This window comes from Pan troglodytes, chromosome 11, assembly GCF_028858775.2.
Source record: "Pan troglodytes isolate AG18354 chromosome 11, NHGRI_mPanTro3-v2.0_pri, whole genome shotgun sequence".
In the NCBI taxonomy this organism is placed as follows: Eukaryota; Metazoa; Chordata; class Mammalia; order Primates; family Hominidae; genus Pan; species Pan troglodytes.
In genome coordinates, this window is record NC_072409.2 from 15615813 (window position 1) to 15637843 (window position 22031).

At 44.2% G+C, this 22031-nt stretch overlaps 2 protein-coding genes across 2 annotated transcripts in view; both read left to right on the forward strand.

The window, feature by feature from the left end:
- The first annotated feature begins 742 nt into the window (after nucleotides 1–742).
- On the forward strand, nucleotides 743–11081 carry PDCL (phosducin like). Its single transcript, XM_528422.7, has 4 exons — nucleotides 743–956; nucleotides 2636–2812; nucleotides 6238–6419; nucleotides 8808–11081. Exons 2-4 carry the CDS (start codon nucleotides 2641–2643, stop codon nucleotides 9357–9359), a joined length of 906 nt encoding a protein of 301 aa, XP_528422.1. The 5' UTR covers nucleotides 743–956; nucleotides 2636–2640; the 3' UTR covers nucleotides 9360–11081.
- An 8021-nt stretch (nucleotides 11082–19102) lies between these two features.
- Nucleotides 19103–22031, forward strand: part of OR1L8 (olfactory receptor family 1 subfamily L member 8) — a 265279-nt gene continuing 262350 nt past the window's right edge. Inside the window, exon 1 of the mRNA XM_063787254.1 lies at nucleotides 19103–19187. The gene's annotated coding sequence lies outside the window, so the exon portion shown is untranslated. The remainder of the gene's footprint in view (nucleotides 19188–22031) is intronic.

Sequence of the window (22031 nt, forward strand, 5' to 3'; positions counted from 1 at the left end):
GCAGGAGAATTGTTTGAAACTGTGAGGCGGAGGTTGCAGTGAGCCGAGATCGCGTCACTGCACTCCAGCCTGGGCAAGAAGAGCGAAACTCCGTCAAAAAAAAAAAAAATATATATATATATATATATTTTAATCTACGCCCTGTACTTGAGGGATTTGTGCTCTCGGGCAAATTACCGGACGTCTCTGAGTCACTTTTCCGTCTAATAGACGTGATGCGATGAAGAACCAATAAAAAACACATTTTGAATGGCTTCGGAAACTTCGAAGGGAAGTGAATACATTTTTCTTTTCTTTCTTTCTTTTTTTTTTGAGACAGTCTCGCTCTGTCGCCCAGGCTGGGGTGCAGTGGCGCGATCTCGGCCCACTTCAACTTCTGCCTCCTGGGTTTAAGCGATTCTCCTGCCTCAGCCTCCCGAGTAGCTTGGATTACAGGCGTCGGCCACCACGCCCGGCTAATTTTTGTATTTTTAGTAGAGACGGGGTTTCAACGTGTTGGCCAGGCTGGTCTTGAACTCCTGACCTTAAGTGATCCGCCCGCCTCGGCCTCCTAAAGTGCTGGCATTACAGGCGTGAGCCACCGCGCCCGGCCTGTGAATACATTTTTCTTATTGCTTGACGCTGGGTCATACAATTCACTTTTTCGTTGTGCAGATTAAAACCAAAACAAAGCAATTAGGAGAGCGTTGTTGTCGAGGTGTTTTGTTCCAAGGTAGGACCCGTAGCGTCTCCCCTGCCCCTCAGCTGGGAGTAGCGGCTTCTGATTGGACAATGCGCGTCCGCCACGACGCAGGAAGGCCGCCTCATTGGTCCGCGCTGTCGGGCTTCAGCGGCTTTTCTCTTTAGCGCTCAGGGCGCTGGGCGCTGACCCACTGCTCTTCCTCTTAAGAAAGTGCTCCATTCCTTCCGGCGCCCGGAGCTGCTGGCCCAAAGGGATCCGGGGCGAGCTAGGGCAGGTAACTGCATTGGGGTCCACCGGGAAGCGGCAGCAGCCGCGGACTACGGGAGGGAGTGGGGTTGGCGAGCTTGGGTAAAACTGCCCCTTCTTCGCTCTGTCTCGACCCCCAAGTTCTCCGCGTCTTCCTCGTCCGCTTTCCTCCTCTGGCCCCGCCTCCCCCGGGCCCTTCCAGCCTTCCCCCAAAAGCTCCACACACCCCTCTGCTTCCCGTCCGGGGGCCCCGCCTTCTCTGCTCGCGTCTCCAGGGGGCCCGCCCTCGTCTCCTCCCCGCAGCGGTCCCTCCTTTAGGAGCGCAACTCCTTCCCTCCCCTCCGCCGCTGCTGTGTCCCCCGCTTGGCCCATTCCTGGGCCTTAAGTTTGGTTTTGTTCCTTCCTGGCACCTCCACCTGTCTCTCCATGATCCCTGTCTCCTTTGCATCTGACTGCTGGAGTTCTCCGATTCTCCCGTTGACCCAGGCTGCGAGTTTAGCAAATTGTGCAGCGGCCTTGTGCTGGGCGTTGGGGATAGAGGTAGTGACTAGAGGTCCCTACGTTCAAGAACTCCTTGCCCGGTGGGAGAGAGTCACTTTGTAAATGGAGTATGATAGGCCCGGTGATAAGTCTTTAAGGCAGCCGCATTCCTGCTGAATTCTCAAGCAGGCCTCTGGGGGCTAAGCTGCATCTTTTCATCAGAATGCCCTTGGCTACTTCTGATGCAGAAGCCTGGTCCTTTATATTTTTAGTTTTTTTTTTTTTTTTTGAAACAGAGTCTCGCTCTGTCTCCCAGGCTGGAGTGCAGTGGCGTGATCTCGGCTCACTGCAACCTCCGCCTCCTGAATTCAAGAGATTCTCGTGCCTCAGCCTCCTGAGTAGCTGGGAAAACAGACACCCGCCACCACACCTGGCTAATTTTTGTTTGTTTGTTTGTTTGCTTTTACTAGTAGAGACAAGAGTTTCACCATGTTAGCCAGGCTGGTCTCGAATACCTGGTCTCAAGTGATCCTCCCGCCTCGGCCTCCCTAAGTGCTGGGATTACCTGCGCAAGCCCGGCCATCATAGTCCTTTAAACCCTTGGGAGTTATTAAAATCTTTGTATGGGCCCTTCTTTTAAACTGTCAGAATAGGTAGCGTTTCAGAGACCATCCATCCAAGCCCTCAGGGTGTTGTCTGGGAAGTTGAAGGCTGGTGACAGAGAGTGATTGCCTAGACAAATAGTGACTCAGCATTGTACTCTTGATGCCTCTTTTTGGGGTTTTTCCTGAGGATACTTACCCAATTTTTCAATTAGGCAGCAGTCTTAGCTGGTGGGAAAACTAAAAGCACAGATAAAACCACTAGTCAGTAGATTCCTCCAAGCCAGTGCAGGTGGCTTGTACACTTAACTCAGACTAGAGTAATTTATACCTCAGGCTCTTGGAGTCAGGAATCCGGGGGTCTGGTCCCAGCTCCGTCATTCGCTGTTAAGCTTGGTGAAGACTCTTCCTTTATCTGAGCTTCAGTTTTACCTTCTGTTAAAGAGTGTGATAAGCCCTAACACACAGGGTAACGGTAGGGATTTGTTAAGATTTTGGTTATGAAAATAATCACTTTAGTGTCCTGGAAATTGTAGGATCTCAGCACAGGCGAGCCCCCTATGCTTCAGATTCATGTCTGTCTGGCTCAAATCAGCAAAGAACCTGATATGCTTTCTTTTTCCAGACACCATGACCACCCTTGATGATAAGTTGCTGGGGGAGAAACTGCAGTACTACTACAGCAGCAGTGAGGATGAGGACAGTGACCACGAGGACAAGGACCGAGGCAGAGGTGCCCCAGCCAGCAGTTCTGTGCCTGCAGAGGCTGAGCTGGCAGGCGAAGGCATCTCAGTTAACACAGGTACTGAGAAACCCTGGGCTCTGGGAACAGGCTTAAAAAATGTACATTAAATACATATTAATTAAATACATATTAATAAATTAATTCTCCTGATCACTTTTAACTCTGGTCCCACTTTCAGAGGTAACCTAGTCTTTTCATTATGTGTGCTTCTAGCCTTTTAGTGCACAATACAAATGTATGTGCATAGCAGCATGGTAATGAACACAGACTGGCCTGGATTTGAATCCTGCATCTCGTATTAACAGTTTGATATCTCGTAAATCACAAGTATGAGTATATGGGTAGTGCAAATTCCTAAAAATGGCATATTTACACTTGTACATTTTAATATTGTCAAATTGCTGTCAGTTGAGTTGAGGTGGCAGTAATTTATAGTTTAATCAGCAATCTGTGTTTCTCCGTACACTTGACCTCCTACTGTGTTATGAAACTCCTTGATCTTTGCTATTGTAGTAATTCATTGTAGGTTTATTTCCGCCCCCACCACCTTTTTTTGTTTTGTTTTGTTGTTTTGTTTTTTAAGACAAGTTCTCACCTTGTTGCTCAGGCTGGAGTGCCTTGGTGCCATAATGGCTCACTGCAGCCTCAACTTCCTGAGCTCAAATGATCCTTCTGCCTCAGCTTCCATGAGGTTCCTCTCTTAAAAAGCTGGGACCACATGTAGCTGGGACCACAGGCGCTTGCCACCGTGCCCAGCTAATTTATTTCTTTATTTTTTGTAGAGATGGGGTCTCACTTTGTTGCCCAGGCTGGCCTCACACTGCTGGCCTCAAGCGATCATCTGCCTCAGCGTCCCATAGGCATGAACCAATGCACTGGGCCCATATTTATTTTTAAGAGGGAACCTAAACTTCTTTTCATAATTTTAAGAGAGATTTTTATATCCTTTGCTCATTTAAAAAATTAGGTGGTTTTTTTCTTCTTGGGGAGCTATAAAGGAAATTAATCTGTGATATGAGTGGTAAATATTTCTTTCAGTTTGTTGTTGTCTTTTGACTTTATATTCTTTTGTTCTTTTCCTGGATGAAAAATTTTATTTTTATGTACTTAAAAGTATTTTATAGTTTCTTAATTTTGCATTTTACTTAAAAGGCGTTTCTTCACCCTACTTTATAAAGGGCCTCACTTTGCTGTATAAAAAGGTTCTCCTGGCTGAGCACAGTGGCTCACACCTGTAATCCTAGCACTTTGGGAGGTTGAGGCGGGTGGACTGCCTGAGCTCAGGAGTTTGAGACCAGCCTGGGCAACACAGTGAAATCCTGTCTCTACTAAAATACAAAAAGTTAGCCAGGTGTGGGGGCATGCGGCTGTAGGCCCAGCTACTTGGGAGGCTGAGGAAGGAGAATTGCTTGAACCCTGGAGGCAGAGGTTGCAGTGAGCCAAGATCATGCCACTGTACTCCAGCCTGGGCAACAGAGTGAGACTCTGTCTCCAAAAAAAAAAAAAAAAAAAAAAGGTTCTCCTATACTTTTCATTAGTATTTTTGTGATTTCATTTTTTACACTTAAATATTGATTCATGTGGAATTCACTTTGATGCAGGGTGCAGCAGGGCTCCAGTTTAATTTTTTTTATATTGCTACTCAGTTGTTTCAGTACTGCTTAGTGAATAAGCCATCTTTATTATCTTGAGATGTCACTTTTATTATGTACTGAATTTCTCTGTTTATGTTGGGACTTTAGCTGTACTATGTGGTCTCTTCCATTGATTTGTCTTTTACTGGGCTATGTCATACTGTTTTTAATTATTGTAGTGTTATATTTTAGTATTTGGTGAGGCTAGACCCTCTTCAATTAACTTTTGCTTTATTTTTTCCAAAGGAAATTTAGGAGCCGGACACATATGTGTGTTCATGTATTTTCATTGGGAATGCATTAAATATATAGATTAATTTAGGGATCATTGGCACTTTTGTGATGTTGAGTATGTCTGTTCAGGAACATGGTATTGCTTTTCCATTTATTCAAGTCTTTCAAGTATTTTTTGGGAGCATTTTAAAGTTGTCTTCATATAGATTTGTATATTTTTTTTCTGTGAAACCAAAAGACTCCAAAGCTTTAGTGGCTTATGACAACAAAGGTTTATTTCTCATTCACGTTACATGCAGCCTGTAGGTCAATGGCAGCCCTGCTTATGTTTCATATGTTCTTTCATCTAGGAGCTAGGCTGAAAGAATAACAGCCTCAGTTCGGCTGTGTCCCTCTATTTAGGACACACCGTTTTCATGGCGAAGCATAGAGAGCAAGAGAGGAGCTGTTGGAAACGTGGAATGGCTCATACACAGCATACTTTTTGTTTTGCTCAGACATGGCATACTTCATATTTGCTCACAATCCCATTGGCCAGCAAGTCGCATAGTCAAGCCCAGCCTCAATGGGCTGGGGATGTATGTACTCATCCCACAGGAGGTACCACAAGTCACATAGCAAGGTGCAAGGACATATAAGTCCTTCGGCAGCACAGGGCTTGACGGGTTAAGGGTAGCTGGAATAACAGAACAGGTTGTATTACAATCTTGTTATAAAAAAATTGTTATAAAAAATTCAGAGGCCAGATGCGGTGGCTCATGCCCATCATCCCATAGCACTTTGGGAGGCCGAGGCGGGCGGATCACCTGAGGTCAGGAGTTGGACACCATCCTGGCCAACATGGTGAAACCCTGTCTCTACTAAAAATACAAATATTAGCTGGGCATGGTGGCGCATGCCTGTAGTCCCAGCTGCTCGGGAAGCTGAGGCAGGGGGATTGCTTGAACCTGGGAGGTGGAGGTTGCAGTGAGCCGAGATCGCGCCATTGCACCCCAGCCTGGGCCGCAGAGCAAGACTCAATCTCAAAAAAAAAAAAAAAAATTCAGATAATATAGAAGTACAGAAAGAAAAAAGTAAAAGATCTCTCTCACCAGTTGCTTAGATCCTACTACCTGGAGACAACCACTGTTAACAGTTTACATATCCTGCAAGCTCTTTTTCTATAAACACACAAGTGTATACACAAACATGTATGCATATCTATGTACGTAAATTATGTATATACATACAGGTCTTTTTTAATAGAAACTAGAGGATTGTACCATGATATTCTAAATTTTGCTTTTGTAATAACCTCATATATTTGGAATACCTTTACTGGCAGGAAACACAGAGCTCCTTTACTCTAAGAGTTGCTTTATTTTCCTTTGAGTAGGTAGATGATAATTTTTTAAACTCATCTCCTAATGTTGGGCATTAGCTTGGCCCTTGTTGCAGAGTACATCATTGTGTATAGGCCACTCTGCCCTGTGGCAGAGTACACAGAGTCCCTATGATAATTGTGCAGTAGATGGAGCAAGCTTCAGGCAGATGTGAACTCCTACCTACAGCTGTCAGCTGGTCCATAATTCCCTGCCCATTCTCCTTGGTCACATCCGTGTTCACCCTACTCAGGCCCAAAAGGTGTGATCAATGACTGGCGCCGCTTCAAGCAGTTGGAGACAGAGCAGAGGGAGGAGCAGTGCCGGGAGATGGAAAGGCTGATCAAGAAGCTGTCAATGACTTGCAGGTCCCATCTGGATGAAGAGGAGGAGCAACAGAAACAGAAAGACCTCCAGGAGAAGATCAGTGGGAAGGTAATTAGCAGTACCCAGGCTTTTCTTAGAGTCTGCTGTGGCTGTGCTAGAGCTGGGTGAGTGATTCAAGAGGTGGAGGATGCTTGATTTGACCTCCAAGAAGTTGTGCAGTGCAGGAGAAATCATAGAGCCCTGTCAAAACTCAAAGCCACCCAGCTTTGAATCTCAGTTCTGCTACTAGTGACTGTGGGAGAGTCTCTTCCCTTCTGAATCTGGTGTTTCAATGGTTAAATGATGTATCCTCCCCGTACAGGGCTGTGTTGTTAATATGCCCCTCACAGTGTCTGGCCCATTGAAAGTGCTCAGTAAATTTTAGTTTCCCTTCTTTTATTGAGGTTTTATCTTGGGCCAGAAATAACCCTCTTAGGGTGGTGGTATTATCCCCTTCTTACAGATAATGGAAGCAATGCTTAGAGGGCATTAGAGGCTTGTTCAGGGCAATGCAACTGGTAAATTCTAGTAGGCGCTACGGTTCTAACCCAAATACTCCTGTTTCTTCCATGATGTTGCTATTTCATCTGAAGTCTATTCATGAGAATTTATTCTAAGGAGGCATTATAATTAGCAAACAGATACTCTGGAAGATATTTTGAAGTAGGCACCTGATGGCCTTTTTTTTTTTTTTTTTTTTTAAATAGAGACAGGGTCTATGTTGCCCAGGCTGGTCTCAGAACTCCTAAGGTCAAGGGACCCTCCCACCATAGCCTCCCAAAGTGCTAGGATTACAGGCGTGAGCCGTGGTGCCCGGCCCCTGATGGCCTCTTATCCTATCAGTATTAAAAGGGATTCACTGTTTCTCTGGATGCCCTCTGAGTGTGGACGAATGTCTGTGAGTGCCTGAGATCATTTAGTTACGGCCCAAAGCTAAAATACCACACAGGATCAGGGAGCAGATAAGAGGATTAAGCTGGGAATCATTCACCTTGACCAGGAGGCTGATTTTAGGACATTACACTTAGCCAAAGACTTCAATAGGTCAGAAGAAGCCACTCTGGTAGACTGAGTTGAAGTGGAGGGCTGCGAGATGGGAGGAAAATTGTCAATAAGTAAAATAGTGAACTCAGATTGTTGCTGGTTATGATAAAGTAACAACGTGTTCTGATCTAGTGTGATCTCCCACTCCCTGTTCCCTAATCTATGCAACATTAGGCAGAGTTAGGTTTTATGAGAGGAGCGAGGTTGTCTTGCTGCACCGGGGCAGGGGAAAGATGCTTTCGTAGCTTAAACTGTCTCTTGGGCATTGTGCCTGCTGCTCACAGCTGCTTCCTGATACTGAGGTGAGAGGCCAGAATGAGGCAACATCATATCATCACATGGATCAGTCTTGTGAGAGGCTGTTCCTGTCCTGCTGATTTATCTGCAATAGAACAGAACTGGAAACTGTCTGGCAGAATTAGGGAAGTGATTAAGCAAAGTGACACATATATAATTTCATAAAAATATTTGGAAACATGAGGAAATACTTATAATCGTGCTAAGTCTCGAAAGCAGGTTATGGCTTAATTGGTACACCCACAGCTGCTGCTATAAAAGCGAAACTATTTTAGTATGACTAGTAATAAAAATAATTTTTAGAGTCCATATGACTCTGTGTGTGTGTGTGTGTTTGGGGATGGTGTGGGGCAGGGGTTATGAGAGTTTTTTCTAAAATTCTGTAATGTCTTGTTATCTTTCCAAAAAAAAAAAAAGTAGATAAAATATTGTCAAGACTGACAAAAAGAAACAAGCTCATGAAGTGAGATTATATGATGCTGCCTATTTGGATTGAGAGGAAATGTGATATTGTAGTTAAAAACATGGGTTTTTAAAATCTAGTTTGAGTACTGGTCTTATGCTTACTGGGTGAACTTGTTCAAATAATGTCAAGTTTTGGAACCTCATTTATAAAGCGGGGCTATTAAAAGTCCCTTCCTGATGGAGTTATGGAATTCAGTGAGATATAATGCATGAAAGTACTTAGCATGGTGCCTTATATATTATCAGCATGTAGTACATGTTAACTGTTTTATTTATTTTTTATTTTTTTGGAGACAGGGTATCACCCTGTCGCCCAGGCTGGAGTGCAGTGGTGTGATCTTGGCTCACTGCAACCTCCGCCTCCCAGGTTCAAGTGATTCTTGTTGTGCCTCAGCCTCCTGTGTAGCTGGGACCACAGGTGCACACCACCATGCCCTGCTAACTTTTTTTTTTTTTTTTTTTTTTAAGGAGAGATGAGGCTTTGCCATGTTGGCCAGGCTGGTCTTGAACTCCTGACCTCAAGTGATCCGCTCATCCCAGCCTCCCAAAGTGCTAGGATTACAGGCGTGAGCCACCGCGCCCGGCCCATATTAACTGTTATCACGAGTGTTCAGTTTTCATATTTATGCTCACTTGCTGGTCCGCCTGCAGATGACTCTGAAGGAGTTTGCCATGATGAATGAGGACCAAGATGATGAAGAGTTTCTGCAGCAGTACCGGAAGCAGCGAATGGAAGAGATGCGGCAGCAGCTTCACAAGGGGCCCCAATTCAAGCAGGTTTTTGAGATCTCCAGTGGAGAAGGGTTTTTAGACATGATTGATAAAGAACAGAAAAGCATTGTCATCATGGTTCATATTTATGAGGATGGCATTCCAGGGACCGAAGCCATGAATGGTTGCATGATCTGCCTTGCCGCAGAGTACCCAGCTGTCAAGTTCTGCAGGGTGAAGAGCTCAGTTATTGGCGCCAGCAGTCGGTTCACCAGGAATGCCCTTCCTGCCCTGCTGATCTATAAGGGGGGTGAATTGATCGGCAATTTTGTTCGTGTTACTGACCAGCTGGGGGATGATTTCTTTGCTGTGGACCTTGAAGCTTTTCTCCAGGAATTTGGATTACTCCCAGAAAAGGAAGTCTTGGTGCTGACATCTGTGCGTAACTCTGCCACGTGTCACAGTGAGGATAGCGACCTGGAAATAGATTGAACTGATAGTCTAGTTGCATAGATTTCTCATTGTTTGGGTTGGAATATGCGTCATTGTTTATTTTTGTTCCTTCTTTGTCTTCTGGCTTTTCAGCTGTTCTTTGTAGTCCCTTTTATTATGCATAAAATCAAGGAGTTCTTAGATTAAATCAGAATGCTGAATAACCTTGTAGCTAGCAATAAGGTGACTTACAATTGTATAAACAGGAAGCCAGGCTTTTGAACTGTTTACTTAAGATTCTGTGGCGTGACATCTCTGTTATTGTTTCCAGTCAATATTTACAAAGCATCCTAAAGACGGTGTCTTGGAAATTGTCTTCAGATGATCTCAGAGGTCTCTGCCAAGTCTGAGAGTATAATTCTGTAGGTAGTGTGTTATTTGCAACGTAAATAGTGCATTTTCTTAATCAAATGATTGTAAATTATATTTACTTGTAATCAGTTCCATAGCTTTAGACGGTGGTTAGATTTTTTTTTTTCCCCACCAGGGTCTTGTTTAAAGGGGTGAGCCACCGCACCCAGTCCTGAGGGGTGGCCTCTGCTGCTGGATTTCGTGTCTTCCTCCAGCATGACTAAGTCTGGAACAGCAGGAAGGGTGGATGCTTACTGACCTGGTGATGTTAGAAGACAAGTAGTTTATGGATTTAAACATTAGAGCTGGAGTGGGGCTGGAAATCTTTGTAAAGGAAGTTCTTTCAGTAAGATGCCCCTGCTTGTCTTTGTCTCTTTTTTGTTTAACAAGGTAACTTTTTGTTTAACCTAGATTTTTTTTAAAACTTTTTTTTTTTTCATATTGGAAAAGTAATTCATATTCAGTAGAGGAAAATTGACCAAAACAGAAGCAAAAATAAGAAAATTAAAATAATCTCTAATCCTACTACCCAGAATAAAACACTATTAATATTTTGGTCTGTTTCCTGCCAAGGTGTTTTCTGTGTATACATGGATATTTTGTTTGTTTTTAAACAAAACGATGGGATCATTCTGAACATACTGTTCTATAGTATGGTCAGCTAATAATATATCAGACCTTTTTTTATATTATTAAATATTCTACAACTTTTTAAAAATGTCTATTAATATTCCATCGTATAGATGTGATATAATTTGCTTGATGGTTGTCTCTTAAAAAGAAAGATAGCAAATACTTTTTTTAAATTACAAAAGTGATAGATGTTCATTGTAGAAAATGTAATAAACACTGTTAAGACTTAAAAGCCATATAATTCCACCAACCAAAATTAATCCCTTTTGTCATATTTCTAGTCATTTTTATAGCCTTTTTTTCTATGTATTTATAATAATTATCGTTTGTGTTTTTTTCCTTTTTTTTTTAACTTTAAAAATGTATATTGTAGGGTCAGGGGAAATGTAATCTGGAATTAAATATTAGCCTTAAAATTCACAATTTTGATTTTCCTGGCTTTTCAGGAATTGACTAACTGTAAAAGAGTCTTGAAAGTATTTAGTCAACAAACAGAGTGCATTTTTTTTTTTGACTAAGAAAGCTCGTTGTAGTAGAAAGGGTGGAATGTATTGAAAATTATTAGAAGCAGGGAACTATTGTTAGTCTAGCTTATTTCCTTTCAGTCTTTTTTCAATATTTTTATAAACATTGAATACTTACTGAATTTAGTTCTGTGCTCTTCCTTATTTAGTGTTGTATCATAAATACTTTGATGTTTCAAACATTCTAAATAAATAATTTTCAGTGGCTTCATAATATTTCATCATTTGGATATACAATAATTTATTTAACCAGTCTCTTTATTTTTATTTATTTATTTTGTTTGTTTTCTTTGAGATGGAGTCTTGCTCTGTCACCCAGGCTGGAGTACAATAGCGTGATCTCGGCTCACTGCAACCTCCACCTCCTGGGTTCAAGCAGTTCTCCTGCCTCAGCCCCCTGAGTAGCTGGGACTACAGGCACATGCCATCACGCCTGGCTAATTTTTGTATTTTTACTAGAGACGGGGTTTCACCATGTTGGCCAGACTGGTCTCAAGCTCCTGACCTCAGGTAATCTGCCCGCCTCGGCCTCCTAAAGTGCCGGGATTACAGGCGTGAGCACGCTGCACGGCCTAACCAATCTCTTTATATTGGTTATTTAGATTCTCAGTGTTTTGCTGAACACTTAATGCCTTTGTGTTTTGGGCTATATTTTGAATTATTCTCATAGATTTCTAGAAGAGGAATTACTGGGCAAATAGGGACACTTAAAAATAGCTTTTACAAACCATCTTCTGTTCTCATTGAAAATGAGAATATATTATGCACTTACAGGGAACTTGACTTTGCTTTTCAAGAATAGAAGTTCTAAAATACAGTAGGGCTGGGTGTGGTGGTTCATGCCTGTAGTTCTAGCACTTTGGGAGGCTGAGGCAGACATAGTGAGACCTCATCTCTACAAAAAATAGAAAAAATTAGCTGGGCACGTTGTTGTACCTCTAGTCCCAGCTACTTGGGAGGCTTAGTCAGGAGGATCTCTTGAGCCTGGGAGATCAAGGCTGCAGTGAACCATGATTGCACTCCAACCTGGGTGACAGAGACCCTGTCTCAAAAAAAAAAAAAAAAGTAGACATGTAATGGCAATGGAGAAATCCTAGACTTTTTTTTTGGAGATGGTGTCTCAGTCTGTTGCCCAGGCTGGAGTACAGTGGCACAATCTCAGGTTACTGCAACCTCTGCCTCCTGGATTCAAGCGATTCTCCTGCCTCAGCCTCCTGAGTAGCTGGGATTACAGGTGCCTGCCACCATGCCTGGCTAATTTTTGTATTTTTAGTAGAGATGGGGTTTCACCATGTTAGCCAGGCTGGTCTCGAACTCCTGACCTCAGGTGATCACCTGCCTCGGCCTCCCAAAGTGCTGGGATTACAGGCATGAGCCACCGCATCGGGCCGAGAATGTTAGATCTCTTAACTTTGGTGTCGTGGAAGCAGCATGGGCTTTAGAGTCAAGCAGATCTGGGTTGAAATCCTGTCTGGCAGTCTAGTGGTGTAGCTTCTTTCTGGTAAGAAACCTACCCTTCCTGATGCTCAGTTTCCTCATCTGTAAAATGGGAACAAAAATAACCTGTTTTGTGGAGTTGTTCTGTGACAGTGGTTCTCATGTGTGGTACCTGGGGCAGCACCAGCAGCAGTGGCGGCCTCAGCATCACCTGGGAACTTGTCAGAAATGCAAATTCTCGGGCTTCACCCTAGACCTCCTGAATCAGGAATTCTGGGAATGACTAGGCAAACTATTTTCACGAGCCCTGTAGGTGATTCTGAAGCTTGTTCAAGTTTGAGAGTCATGGACCTATGGATTAAGGTGAGTGAGTGCACCTGTGACAGAACAAGTGCTCACTGCTCTTGGTTTCCTTATTAAAACAGGGAAGGAGTTGAAATGGGGTAGCTCTCAGATCGCCTCTCTCCTGTTTTATTTTGTGATTCTCCCTTTTAGCCATGGAATTGGGGGAAGGAAAGAGGAACCATTTGTCTATCACAAACTGTCCCAGAGTCTTCCAGATTTCACGTTTGGAATGAAAGTCTCAGGAAGGCACGGACTTTGTTTTCTTCCTCATGTATGGCATAGAGCAGCGGTCCCCAGCCCCTGGGCCACAGATCAGTATCGGTCTGTGGCCTGTTAGGAACCAGGCTGCACAGCAGGAAGTGAGCGGCGGGCCAGCAAGCTAAGCTTCATCTGTTTTTACAGCTGCTTCCCATTGCTTCCGTTACTGCCTGAGCCCCACCTCCTGTTAGATCAGCGGTGGCATTAGATTCTCATAGGAGTGCGAACCCTATTGTGAACTGCCCACGCGAGGGATGTAGGTTGTCCGCTGCTTATGAGAATCCAGCACCTGCCGATCTGTCACTGTTCCCCGTCACCCTCAGATGGGACCGTATAGTTGTAGGAAAACAAGCTCAGGGCTCCCACTGATTCTACATTATGGTGAGTTGTATAATTGTTATGTATTGCAATGTAATAATAATAGAAATAAAGTGTACGATAAATGCAATGTGCTTGAATCATCCTGAAACTCCCCCCAGTCTGTGGAAAAATTGTTTTCCAGGAAACCGTTCCCTGGTGCCAAAAAGGTTGGGGACCACTGGCATAGAGTAAGGGCTTGGTCTCTAGGCACAGGCTGATACTACCTTTGGAAGCAAGATGCTGAATCCCTCCATGCCTCAGTTTCCTCATCTGTGAAATGCTGATAGTAACATGAATCAATTAATATAAAGTACCTGGAACACACAGAAGTGTTTTTATTGGTCTAGTGCCCACACTGTGCTTGGCACTTGGCAAAAGATGAATAAACATTTAAGAATGAACACATTGACTCATTGAATGACACATCTTTTCAAAGTAGGAAGTAGTAACTTTTCAAAGGTGTAGAAACCAAGACTTAGCAGAGTTAAGTGACATTTCAACTTATACAGCTAGTGGGCAGGGCAGGATTAAAATCAGGTTTGTGAAGTTCCAACATTTGTACTATTTTCCTGATGTCATATTCTTGATGGAGAAAGCAAACTGATCAAGTGACAATAAAATAGAAATATTGAAAGACAGTGGAGAGAATAGAGGAAGAAAATAAAGATAATTTATTTTTACTCATTTATTTATTTCATTATTTTTATTTATTTTTTTGAGTCAGAGCCTCACTCTGTCACCCAGGCAGGAGTGCAGTGGCGTGATCTCAACTCACTGCAATCTCTGCCTCCCGGGTTCAAGCGATTCTCCTGCCTCAGCCTCCTGAGTAGCTGGGACTACAGGTACGTGCCACCATACCAGGCTAATTTTTAAATTTTTAATAGAGACAGGTTTTTACCATGTTGGCCAGGATGGTCTCGAACTCCTGACCTCAGGTGATCTGGCTGCCTCGGCCTCCCAAAGTGTTGGGATTGCAGGTGTGAGCCACCGCGACCGGCCAAGAAGAGAATTTAAAGAGCGAAAAGGAGTTGAGCTGATGGAGCCTTGGGTCTCTCAGTTCTGCCTGTGTTTCAGGCCAGAATCTCCTCCTGTCTCAGCTGTGGCAGTGACCCACAATGTGCCCCTGTTGAGGGGCATCTCCTTCCTACCATGACTCCAGAGAGTCCTCCCTCCCAAAATCCATCTCTTAGGCTCCTTCCTCCACACACTGCCACCCGTGTCCCACTACAAGTGACAGCAATAGGGAGAATAGTTAATGTGGACTCTGGCTCTTTCAGTAACTAGTTAAGTGCCCTCAGATACATCTCTTCCTCTCCTGGGCCTCATTTCCCCATTTGTAAAGTGAGGAGTTGAACTAGATGATCTTTTTTTTTTTTTTTCCTCCCCCTCGGGACAGGGTCTTGCTCTGTTACCCAGGCTGGAGTGCAGTGGCGCAATCACAGCTCATTGTAATCTTGAACCGTTGGGCTCAAGAGATCCTCCTGCCTCTGTCTGCCGAGTAGCTGGGACTACAGGTACATGCCACTGTGCCTGGCTAATTTTTTATTTTTTGTAGAGTGGAGTGTCTCACTTTGTTGCCCAAGCTGGTCTCAAACTCCTGGGCTCAAGCGATCCTCCTGCCTCAGCCTCCCAAAGTTCTGGGATTACAGGTGTGAGCCACGCACCTGGCTAGATGATTTCGTCAGTTGCTTCAGACTCTCACATTGTATTAGTTAATTATTAATCTTTTATTTGGAAAACGTTGAAACCTACAGGAAAATGAAAAGAATATTACCATTAACATCTGTATATCTTTAACGTGGCTTCACCAAAAGTTGATATTTTGCTGCATTTGTTTATCTCTGCTTTCTGTGGAACTTTTTTTTTTTTTTTTGAGAAGGAGTCTCACTGTCACCCAGGCTGGAGTGCAGTGGCGCGATCTCGACTCACTGCAAGCTCCACCTTCTGGGTTCACACCATTCTCCTGCCTCAGCCTCCCAAGTAGCTGGGACTACAGGCACCCACCACCACACCCGGCTAATTTTTTGTATTTTTAGTAGAGACAGGGTTTCACCATGTTAGCCAGGATGGTCTTGATCTCCTGACCTCGTTTTCCGCCCGCCTCAGCCTCCCAAAGTGCTGGGATTACAGGCGTGAGCCACCGCGCCTGGCGGAACTATTGAGATGTAAGTTTGCAGACATCTTGACTTTGCTCCTAAATACTTCACTGACTCTCCTAAGAAAAGGGTCTTGATCCTGTATAACCAAAATACCATTGTTACACTCAAGAGAATAAACAGTAATTCAACAATATCTAAAACACAGTTCATATCAATTTTCTCTATTTGTTCCCAAAATTTCTTTAATATTCTTTGAAAAAAATTCAGGACGCAATCAAGTTCACACATTTCATTTTTGTGACTTTAGTCTCTTAAGCTAGTATAGTCCCCTTGCCTTTGTTCTTGTTTCTCATATCAGTGATTTGTTTTTGAGGCAGGGTCTGGCTCTGTTGCCCAGGCTGAAGTGCAGTGGTGTGAGCTTGGCTCACTGTAATTTCCACCTCCTTGGCTCAAGCCATCCTCCCACCTCAGTCAGCTGAGTAGCTGGGACTACAGGTGTGGAACACTGTGCCCTGCTAATTTTTGTATTTTTTGTAGAGACGGGGCTTCACTATGTTGCCCAGGCTGGTCTCGAACTCCTGAGCTCAAGCCATCCGCCTGCCTCAGCCTCCTAAAGTACAGGGATTACAGGCGTGAGCCACCATGCCTGGCTCATATCAGTCTTTTTTTTTTTTTTGTGGAGATGGAGTCTTGCTCTGTTGCCCATGCCCAGGCTGGGAGTGCAGTGGCATGATCTCGGCTCATTGTAACCTCTGCCTCCCAGGTTCAAGCGATTCCCCTGCCTCAGCCTTCTGAGTAGCTGGGATTACAGGTGTGCACCACCACATGTGGCTAATTTTTGTATTTTTTTTTTTAGTAGAGATGGGGTTTCATTATGTTGGCCAGGCTGGCTTCAAACTCCTGACCTCAAGTGATCTGCCGGCCTAGGCATCCCACAGTGCTGGGGTTACAGGCGTGAGCCACCACACCCAGCTTTATCAGTGACTTTTAATCATTTATTCATTTAGGTGACTGGGGATAGGTCTAAGCCTGGGCGTAAGGAAGGGCTAGACCGGCAGCTGGGTCCATCATGCCCAGCCACCTGGCAGCCTGGCCACCCTTCTGCTGAGGCTTTTTAAAGAATCCAGGCCAACTGTCATAAAAAATGCTCCAATTTCTGGCTTCTCAGATTGTTTCCTTATTTCTGGCAATAATACAACCAGAGGTGATGTTGTGTAGTTCTTACTACATAAGTCAGGGAGTATCTGATGTCAGCTTGATGATGCTAAGTTTAATCACTTGGTTAAGGTGGTGAATGACAAATCTTCCTATAGTAAAATTATTTCCCCTTTGTTAGCAGAAAGAAATCTGTGTTGTGATACTTTGAGACTGTGTGAATATCCTCTTCTTGCAATAACGTTTCACCTAATAGTTTTGGCATTCTTGCCTGAACCAAATTATTACATTGGGGATATGCATAAAGGTGATTTTCTTTATTTTAATTTCATTTCATTTTTAAGAGACAGCGTTTCACTTTGTTGCCCAGGCTGGAGTGCAGTGGCGCAATCACAGCTCACGGCAACCTCAAGCTCCTGGGCTCAAGCGATCCTCCCGCCTCAGCCTCCCAAAGTGCTGGGATTACAGGCGTGAGCCACTGTGTTTGACCTAGTGTTTGCTTTTTTTTTTTCTCAATATATCCTTTTTGGTTCCACCTTTTTGAGCATATAAAACATTTACCCAGTTTAAAAGCCAACAGAATATGAAGTTATGTTCTCAGAGAAGCCTCACTCCCATTGATTCCCTCCACCCCAAGAATTTATTTTGGATTGTGAATGCTTGTGGTTAAATTTCTTGGTGTCTCTCAGCTGTGATCTCCCAAGTGAGGATAATCATAGCAACTATCTCACAGGGTGGCTGAAAGTGTTCAATGAGCTAAAGTTCTTAGCATGGTGAGGCACCTAGCAAACATTCCTTAGATCCATAGAGGTCATCAGTTTTTTTTTTTTTTTAAACTATCCATCCTCTACAAAACCCTGATCCCACTTATTAAAAAAGGGCTTTAAGATCCCAATTCCGGCCGGGCGCGGTGGCTCATGCCTGTAATCTCAGCACCTTGGGAGGCCAAGGCGGGCGGATCACGAGGTCAGGAGATCGAGACCATCCTGGCTAACACGGTGAAACCCCGTCTCTACGAAAAATACGAAAACAAAAAATTAGCCGGGCGTAGTAGCGGGTGCCTGTAGCTTCAGCTACTTGGGAGGCTGAGGCAGGAGAGTGGCGTGAATCAGGGAGGCGGAGCTTGCAGTGAGCCGAGATCGCGCCACTGCACGCCAGCCTGGGCGACAGAGCGAGACTCCGTCTCAAAAAACAAACAAACAAAAAACCCCCCCAAAAAACCAATTTCCCCTTGCCAGCTCAAATAAATCCTATTTATCGTTGAAAATTCAGCTCAAACCTCACATCCTCTCTGGATCCTTACTAAGTCTTTGCTGTCTCTTCAGAGAGAGGCAGTCATACTGTGACATGTCTTCCTACAGGTGATGGCAACACTGGTTAAGAAAATGGGGGCTCAAAACCTGGGTCCATCCAACACTAGCCATGCCTCCATTTTCCCACCTGTACAAGGGGGATAACAGTAGTTGGGATAAGAGGTCAATGGGGCCGGGCACGGTGGCTCATGTCTGTAATCCCAGCACTTTGGGAGGCTGAGGCGGGCGGATCACCTGAGGTCAGGAGTTCCAGATCAGCTTGACCAAAATGGTGAAACCCCCTCTTTACTGAATACAAAAAATTAGCTGATCATGGTGGCGCACGCCTGTAATCCCAGCTACTTGGGGGGCTGAGGCAAGAGAATCGCTTGAACCTGGGAGGCAGAGGTTGCAGTGAGCTGAGATTGCACCACTGCACTCCAGCCTGGGCAACAGATTGAGATTCCATCTCAGAAAAAAGGAGGTCAATGGGTTAATACTCGGAACGCACTTTGCACCTTGCTTAACACATAGAAATGTCTCAATAAATTATCTATTGTTGTCATCATGCTATTATTTTAATTCAACTTAAAGAAATATTTAAAGTTTTTCCGAAGTGTGAGATGGGAAATCCTGGTGACTTGAATAGCTCTGTCTCTCTTTTCTGTAGGGTAACTCTGTCTTCAGCGTGTGTGGTAGCCAAAGTTGAAATGGATTTGTTTACAGACCAGACTAGTATTTCCTTGGGGACAGGGACTGTGTCCTGTCATCTCTGATCTCTGATCTGAGCTGGCATCAGTTAATATATGCTCCTTCAGTGGGGAAAATCCCCAAGGCAACATGAGTAGGCTGGAATTCACCACAATAGGGCAGAAGATCATCTCTTATATCATGTTTCCATAAATATTACATATTTTTAATTAGACGTCTACTACCTATGCTCACTGAGAACCAGGTAACAAACAAGATCAAGTTAAATCCTCAGCCTTGCCAAAGAGGTTGTTACCTCCTGGTTACTTTGCAGAAATGCGGGTTATAATGCAAAATGGCCACGCGGTGGCAGCAGAGGAGAAGGAATGAATTGTTTTGCTCCCATTATGGACGCTGTGCTACAGACTGCAGAGTAGGGGCCTGAGGGAGATACGTAGCACCATGTAAGAATAATGTTAGAGAATTTGTTTTTAGGAATGAGAACGGGAAAATGTTAAATACACACACTTTAAATAATGAGTAACAAATCAAGCAAAATGGTATTTGATAAAGACAACATATATACACTTGACTTTCAGATCATGGTCAACTAAGGGGGAGAAAAAAACAGACAGAAGAGAACAGGAAGGCAGGCGGCACCCACCAGCCCCAAGATGCTGCAAGGTGGGTGACTCGAGGAGACATAGCTTCTTAGTTAAGAGTACAATCTTTGTTTCAAATCCCAATCCCACCATTTGTCTCCAGTGACTTACTACCTGTGTCCCCTAGACCTGTCATAGTGAGAGTAAGCAAGCACTTTGTTTTTCAGTCTTTTGTTTTGTTTTGTTTTTTGAAACAGGGTCTTGCTCTGTTGCCAAGACTGGAATGCAGTGGTGCAGCCATAGATCACTGCAGCCTCAAATTCCTCGTATTGCGGGATCTGGCCAGCAGCCTGCAATGCAACGGGGCTGTCTCTTTGTTCCCAGGCGGATCGGCAGGTTGAGAAATGATAGACACATACAAGATAGTGAAAGCTGGGTCCAGGGGGGGTCACCGCCTTCTGGTCCCGCGGTGCCAACGATGCACTGGATATACCAGCATTTATTATTAAGTTTAGTGAGAGCGGGGGTAGGTTAGTGAGGGATTTAGGGTCATTTGATTATGAGGTGAGATGGTCACATGGGGATGAAGTAATAACATTTGTATGTAGAAGTACAGTACATTTGTACGTAGAAGTACGGTATACAGAGATAAGAATTTACAATATAGTGCACGCATCAGTAATTTCTAACAGAGCCTTAAAACAGAAACACAATCTTTCCATAACCTATGATTAGCAAGCTATTAATCAGCAGTAACAATTGCAACAAAAGCTGGTTACAAACAATCCATAGAAACAGGACGTGAAGCTAGAGAACCGGTTAGACCAGAAATTCTCAGAAAGGAGTATGCCCTAACCCTAAAGAGGCCTGGAAGAGCCGTGGCAGGATGAGGGCATTTATAGCCCTATCTTATCCATATGGACAGGCGCCCCCCATGCATCCGTTTATAGGCTCTCCACAAGGGTTCCATTCCATTCCCAGAGCTATGAACATCTACTTTTCTGGGATAGGAATCTTGGTGATGTGAAACCTCCCTGACTGCACGTCCATTCATAGGTTCTCTGCAGGGGGAAGCACATCACGTGCTGTTGGCTCGTTCTGGCAGTCCAACCTGGCATTGTCTTTACACAATCCAGCATGCAATTTTGTATTTACAATAATCAGGAGCATTTCATCTTTTATTCTGTAGTAATAGTTTCAGGGGGTCTCCCTACATCCTGGGCTAAAGCAATCTTTCCACCTTGGACTCCCAAAGTACTGAGATTACAGGTGAGAGCCACCATGCCTGTCTTCTAAGCAGTTTATATTTATTTCTTAGATAATTCTCACCACTCCAGAGCTATATTATTGTCCTCATTTTTTAGTTAAATGATTTGCCCAAGGTCAACCGGTTAGTACATAGTAAAGTCAGAACTTAAACCTAGGAACTCAGAGCTCAGAACTCAGAATTTTACCACTGTCTGGGAAGCCTTACCCATGAACAGGCAATAATAATGTTTATCCAAAGAGGCTCTTGGAAAGAGTTGAAGGGTGCCTGCCCCATAGTTGGTGTTATGGACTGAACCGTCCCCAACCTAGCCCAAATTCCCAAACCCCCAAAGTGACTGTATTTGGAGATAGGGCCACTGAAGCAGGTAACTAAGGTTAAATGAGTCATAAGGGTGGGGACCAAATCCAGTAAGACCACTGTCTTTAAAAGAAGAGACACCAGAGCTCCCTTGCTCTCTGCATGTGCACAGAGCAGATACATGCTAGGATGCAGCTAGAAGGCAGCTGTCTACAAGCTAGGAAGAGATCCCTCACCAGAAACCAACCCTTATGGCACCATGGTGTTGGTGGACCTCCAGCCTCAAGAACTGTGACAAGATATATTTCTATCATTACTCAGTTTGTGGTATTTTTTTAGGGCAGCTGAGCAGACTACTACAGTTGGTGGTCAGGAAATGCAGCTCTTATAGTCTGTGGCTTTGTCTTTGATGTAGCTCTCCCTCTACTCCCAAGGCCTCAGTTCCTTGTCATCATCTTGGTACGCCAAAGAGTTCTCTACCTGCCTGGAAGCATCTCCAGCCCATCCAGCCTTTCCTTATCCCATTTCCTTTTTAAAAAACAATTTTGGCTGGGTGCGGCAGCTCATGCCTGTAATCCCAGCATTTTGGGAGGCCAAGGCCGGTGGATCACCTGAGGTCAGGAGTTTGAGATCAGCCTGACCATTGGTGGAACTCTGTCTCTACTAAAAATACAAACAATTTAGCTGGGCGTGGTGGTGGGCACCTGTAATCCCAGCTACTTGGGAGGCTGAGGCAGGAGAATCACTTGAACCCGGGAGGCGGAAGTTGCAGTGAGCCGAGATTGCGCCATTGCACTCCAGCCTGGGCAACAAGAGTGAAACTCCATCTCAAAAAAAAAAAAAATGCATTTCCCATGAGCATGTCACATGATTCTCATGCATGAGGAGTGGGTCTGGAATCAGAACGGGTGAGGGGAGGGCTTTTGCTATCTCTCATTTCTGCCCAGAGCCAGATCTGTGCTCAAATATTAGTTCCACTGATTTTTAGCTTGGAGCCTTGGGCAAGTTGCCTCATTGAGTCACAATTTTCTCATCTGTAAAATGGAGACAATAATGTGTGCCACAATGGATTGTTATGAGTATTAAATTGTTATGAGTACAAGGAATGTAAAGCCACTGGCACCACATCTGGCCTGTGCTGAGTTAACTTCCTACCATGTCATTTGTGGTTTCCAAGGTCTGTGGTGACATGATTTCGTGATGTGTGTGGGATGGTCTTGGTCATGGTTTCTCCACAACCTGCCAGTTGTTCTGTGGTCCTTGGAGAGAAAATGAAGTAGTTGGTGGTGTCTGTGTGGGTGAAGTTGAGCTCTTTGCCAAACAAATGGTGATTTGATTTGTTTTACTCACGTCATCCTT

Coding starts and splice junctions, on each gene's coding strand:
- PDCL (XM_528422.7), top strand. CDS start 2,641: ATGACCACCCTTGATGATAAGTTGCTGGGGGAGAAACTGCAGTACTAC. Junction 2,813..6,237: donor AGGCATCTCAGTTAACACAG/GTACTGAGAAAC, acceptor CACCCTACTCAG/GCCCAAAAGGTGTGATCAAT. Junction 6,420..8,807: donor AGGAGAAGATCAGTGGGAAG/GTAATTAGCAGT, acceptor GTCCGCCTGCAG/ATGACTCTGAAGGAGTTTGC.